This window comes from Elephantulus edwardii, unplaced genomic scaffold (assembly GCF_000299155.1).
Source record: "Elephantulus edwardii isolate Elephantulus edwardi_28Jun2011 unplaced genomic scaffold, EleEdw1.0 scaffold00021, whole genome shotgun sequence".
Lineage (NCBI taxonomy): Eukaryota > Metazoa > Chordata > Mammalia > Macroscelidea > Macroscelididae > Elephantulus > Elephantulus edwardii.
Window position 1 is genome coordinate 14,600,314 of NW_006399771.1, and position 5,676 is coordinate 14,605,989.

General features: G+C 34.1%; 1 protein-coding gene across 3 annotated transcripts in view; it reads left to right on the plus strand.

The window, feature by feature from the left end:
• PPP1R12A (protein phosphatase 1, regulatory subunit 12A) overlaps positions 1–5,676 on the plus strand; it is a 176,724-nt gene that overhangs the window by 157,338 nt on the left and 13,710 nt on the right. For all 3 annotated transcript variants that reach the window (XM_006882545.1, XM_006882546.1, XM_006882547.1), the window contains 3 exons: positions 1,013–1,066; positions 4,268–4,284; positions 5,321–5,426. In XM_006882545.1, the coding sequence (XP_006882607.1) occupies positions 1,013–1,066; positions 4,268–4,284; positions 5,321–5,426 (177 nt within the window). The remainder of the gene's footprint in view (positions 1–1,012; positions 1,067–4,267; positions 4,285–5,320; positions 5,427–5,676) is intronic.

Consider the following 5,676-nt stretch of genomic DNA (forward strand, 5'->3'; position numbering starts at 1 on the left):
ATAATAATAATGTAGTTTTTAATTTAAAATAGTGAATGTTCTATTAGTTTTATTACCTTCTTATTAATTTAACAGCTGTAGTGCTAATTTTAACTATTTTAGTACACTATCATTACCAAGCCAAAGGTGGGTGACTTTTAATCCATGGCCCTCGAGCCAGTCTTTCATTGTTTTTTGTTCAGACATTCCTCTATGTCGTATATCCCTGGTGTACAAGTTGCCGTACAGCGGTCACTTGTGGTTGCTGTGAGGATGAACACAGTGACACTAATGTGTCAAATGCGCGAACAGTGTTTGGTGGCACTCCCCGACTAAAACAAGCTTGGAAGGAGGAGTAGCATCCACTTCCGTAATAGCTTGCCTCCGGAAACCCTATGAACCTGGAGAGAGGATGAAAGGCACCCAAGTGTTGAGGACTCTCCTTCCTAGGGTTGCTATGAGTCGCCTGCAACTCAACGGCACTTAACAACATCATCACTATTATTAGGGGTCTCTGGTGGCTTAGTGGGAAGGAGTTGTGCTGCCAAGCCAAAGATACACAGTTTCAGTCCACCAGCTACTCCCAGGAGAAAGATGGGTAGTCTGTTTCTGTGCCATTTACTGTCTCTGGAAACCTACTAGTTATCTATCAAGCGATTCCAGTTTGATGGTACATAACATCACTGTTATTTGCAATATAAACTAGAATATCTTCTCTTTTTCTCATGCCAAACCTTCAGCATTCTATTCTCTTTATAAGTATGTTCCCCAAGCCAAGCTATTAGATAGGTTGCCTTTCTTCATTATATATACAAGTTGGCTTAGTTTGTGCCATAACAACAAATTGAAATTCCGCACATAAGAGAGAAAACGCAAATTTTTACTTAAAAATTTCTCTTGATCATGGTAGATTTTTTACTAGAAGATAGGTAGGTAGAAGGTAAGTAGATTTTAAACTAGAAAATTCCTGAAGTTCTTAAATATTACCTGTTAGAAATTTATTTTCCTAAAATATATCAACAATGTATTTCAGAGTGATGAAAATGAACAAGATACAGAGGAGGGATCCAATAAGAGAGAGACACAGGTAAATAACATTACTTTTTATATTTTGAAGTTCATATGTTTTAATTATATTCATTTATGTTGAATAATTCAAAACCATTAGGGAAATTTGTACCTACACACTGGGCATGCCACAACAGTTGTTTGCATTGAGATTAGGAGTGGAAAGACTAAAGAAGCGTGAAGACTATTTTAGAAGTGATGGAAATGTTTTGGATTTTAATTGTAGTTGTGGTTTTATGGAGAAACACAACTGCTAAACCCATTCAACTCTCTATGAATATTATTTACAATGTCTAAAGTAATACTGAGAATTGAAAAGAATCAAAAAAGAAAGAACCTTTAACCAGAACAAAATAGCTAAAGGACATTGAGAAGCAGTGGATACTTCTCCAGCTCTACTTGGAGCACCTATCTGCTGGAGCATCAATAGACTTCTTTAACTCTTTAAAATTATTTAGATATTTAGAGTCTCCAGAACACTTTTACAATCATAATCACAGCTCATATTCACATCAATTTTTAGAAAAAAGTACTTCTCTTTTGAAGTATAATGTCATTTACAGAGCTTTGGTGGCTAGTGGTAAATTGTTACGCTGCCAACACAAAGGCAGATGGTTCAGATCCACCAGCTCCTCCATTGGAGAACAATGGACAGTCTCCTGCTGTTCAAACTTGATGGCATAAAACAACATAAAAATGTTATTTACATTGAGTTCCATTTTTATACTTGCTCTCATTTCTTTGCTATGCTTAAGCCCATTGTTGCAATCACTCTGTCAGTCCATCCAGTTGAGGGTCTCCTTCACCTTTCCAAGCATGATGTTCCTTTCCAAGGAATAGCCTCTCCTAGAAAAATATCCAAAGTGTGTGAGACAAAGCTTTTTATCCCTCCAAGGAGCACTCTGGCCTTACTTTGTCTAAGACATAGTGGTTTTCTGGCAGTCCGTGGGATATTGAGTACTCTTCTCCAACACCATAGCGCAAAGGCTTCGGTTTTAATTGTGTCATCCTTACTCATTGCCCAGCTCTCAGAAGCATAGCAAGTGATTGAAAATGCCATGGTCTTTCTTAACTTTAATCCATATAGCATTCTCTTGCTCTGTTCATATAATAACAGCCTCTTGGTCTTGGTATAGGCTGTGCATGAGCACAGTTAAGTTTTCTGAAATTCCTGTTCTTAGTGTTAGCCATACCATTGTGTAATCAATAAAGCATAGACAGATGTTCTTCTGGTATTCCCTGCTTTCAGCCAGGATCCATCTGACATTAGCAGTGATACCCCTGGTGCCACTTCCTCTTCTAAACCTAGGTTGAACCTCTGACAGTTTTCTCTGTATTGTTCTAGCCATTTTTTAATGACCTTCAGCAATATTTTGCTTGCATATGATATTAATGATACTGTTTATAATTTCCACATTCTGTTGGATCACTTTTCTAGGAAATAAGCACAAATACGGAGGCAGTTGTCTCCCAAGATTTCTGGCGTAGACTGGGGATCACGAGCAGGGTTCAGACTTGTCAGTTGATACATTATCGATTTCTGGGGCCTTATATTTTGCTAATGTCTTCAGTGCAGCTTGAACGTCTTCCTTTGTTACCATTGGCTCTTGATCATAAGGTGTTTCCTGAAATGCTTGCATGTCTGGCAATTCTTTTTGGTACAGTGATCCTGTGTTTTCCCTCCATCTTCTTTTAATTCTTCCTACATCATTCAAGATTTTCCCCGTATCATCTCTCAGTGTTGCAACTCAAGGCTTGAAGTTCTGAGCAAGTTTTTCCCTTTTTATTCTCTAGTTCTAGCTCTTGTCACATTTCCATTATAATAATTTGTTTTGTCTTCTCAAGTTGCCCTTTTGAAACCTTCTGTTCAGCTCTGTTACTTTAGCATCTCTTCCCTTTGTCTTGATGCTCTAATAACAATTTTCAGAGTCTAATCCAACATCCATTTTAGTTTTTTTCTTTATCTTTCTTATTTGTAGTGACATTTTGCTCTCTTCCTTGGTATTGTCCCACAACTTCATCTGGTTTTGGGTCAGTTGTGTTCAGTGCTTCAAAATTATTTCTTAAGATTCAAGACCATATTTTGGGATGGTGGATGTGTTTTCATTTTCTTCAGCCTCAGTTTTGAACATGCACATGAGTTTGTTCCATGCTCGGCACCTGGTCTGATTTTGATATTCAGCTTTTCCAGTGATTTCTTCCACAAATGTTTTCAATGATTGATTAGGAGAGACTAAAACAAAGTATGTGTTAGATAGTTTTCTATTCACATGTCCTGTACCGAAAACAGATTTACAGTTGATCCAAGAGGTAAAGAAATAGGAAATTGTAGCAGTTACCTTTATAGATAACATTAGAAAAAGTAAAGGAAGAGTATTACTTTTGAAAGGAAAGAATTGTTAAGGATAGGGAGAAAGGGGAAAACTGGCATTGTAAATCAAATTTAAGACTTTGGTAAAACATTTTTAATTCCAAATAGACTTTTAAATAGTCTAAAAGGAACACAGTAATTTTTATAGTGCAAATACAGTGAGAAATTATAAATCCTAAATTCAGAAATGACAAGCAACTTTTAAATTTTTAATGGCAGAAAACTGTAAAAAGTGTAAATGTACTTAGTTTTTCAGGAAAAAGAACTGAAAAACACATATACACATACCCGATCTTCTTTGGCCCCTGTCAAACTTTGTCACCGTGGTGATCATGTTGTCATTTAGATGAGAAGACTTACTAGAACTTCAACATCATTTATTTACTACTTGCCTGAGAAAATAGGCTTAAAGCAGTGATAATTCCCCACTCCTATAATTTCTGAACCTTACAAGAGTTTATAATTTCTAGAAAATATGGTTTTGACAAAATATTTTCTACTGTTAGGCATAAAATATCTTAGGTGTTTTTGTGTACATCTGATTTTTTTAGCCTCACAGTTTATTTTGAGATGTCACAGAGCAAACCTGGCATTTGTTAATGTTAAGTATGTTGCTTTCTAATACAAAATGAAAAATGAATCTTTTTCTTAGTCTCTGATGTTTTTTTCTTCTAATTATAAATATATAAGAAGGAGAAAAGGCTATTTATAAATTGCTAAAAGGGATTTGTATAATGTTGTGCATAGAACTGTTGTAATGTTAAATGTACTTTATCAGGTATAAATTAATCATTTATTGAAAGCATAAAAATTTAGTGTAATTATTTTTGTTTTTTGTTTTCTTTCAAGACGGATTCAGTCTCAAGGTATGTGTAACTGTTTCTAAAATTAATGTCAGTGTTTTTTTTCTTGGCTAAAAAATATTGCTATATTAATTTATAAATTGAGAGAATTTTTTGACAGAAAATTATACAAGTATACAAGTAATGCTTATCACTTTCTTAATTGAAAACTTCTAGTTCAAAGTCATATCTTTCTTAAATCTCAACAACAGGGGTAACTTAGTTTTGCCTGGGTTTCTTAGAATACTTTATCAGTGACTATCTCATTGTTGATATCAATGACTAATGAAACCCACCCATGACCTGAAATGATCTGACTAGATCGTCAGACTGTCTTATCCCTATTTGAGGTAAAAGAAATTAAGATGCTCTTTTTAGATTATCAGCTACCTGGACATTATTTATCTTTTCAGACACTCTTAATGTATATTCTTGAATTTCATCTCCATTTCACAGTTCTGAAAATTATTATGTTAGCCAAATCCTGTAAGACCCAGGGGGGGAAGAAATCATTATATACTGATGATTCTTTGGAATTAAAATGACATGACAGTACCACTTACCAGAAAAGAAAAGCTGATTTCAGAACCAGATTACAAGAAATTCTAATTATTTCTTATTAGAACAAACTCATATCTGTCACTTTAAACATACTTTATTTCTTCAAATATGTTATTAATTTTAAAGCACGTTAATAATTTTAAAGGTATATCCCCCACAAAAAGGAGAAGTATTGCCAGTTAAACTAAAATGCGCTATTAATTCAAAGCCATGTCTTGATTTAGAAGGGGCGAAATGTACAATTTTAAATAATTAAAATCTGATCAGTTATTGTTAAGATTATCATAATATGAAACCACATTTGACTTCCTCAAGGAACTCAAATAATGCAAATTAATAGCAATAACTTCTTATTGATTATGTATCACAAAAATAGAAATTAGCTAACAAATGAGTAAATGTTACCTACTATTTTGGAATGTCAAGTTAATTCATATTGGAATATATGTTAATGTAAATTGTGAAAGCCTATAATGAATTTTTTTTAATTGCATTTAAGATATGAAACCAGTTCTACATCAGCTAGTAATCGATACGATTCGTTGCTGGGTCGTTCTGGATCATATAGCAGACTAGAGAAAGAGGATTCAATTGATTTTAAAAAGGTACTTGAATTATTTAATTATACCTTTTTTTAATGTAATTTTAATGAAAGTTTACAAAGCGTATTGTTTTTCTTTCCATTCAACCATTCACACACATTTTGTTTTATAATATTTACTACAATATGGATGTGCTCACCAAGTTGTGCCAAGAAATATGGAGAACAACCACTTGGCCAACTGACTGGAAGAGATCTATATTTGTTCCCATTCCAAAGAAAGGTGACCCAACTGAGTGTGGAAACTACAGAAC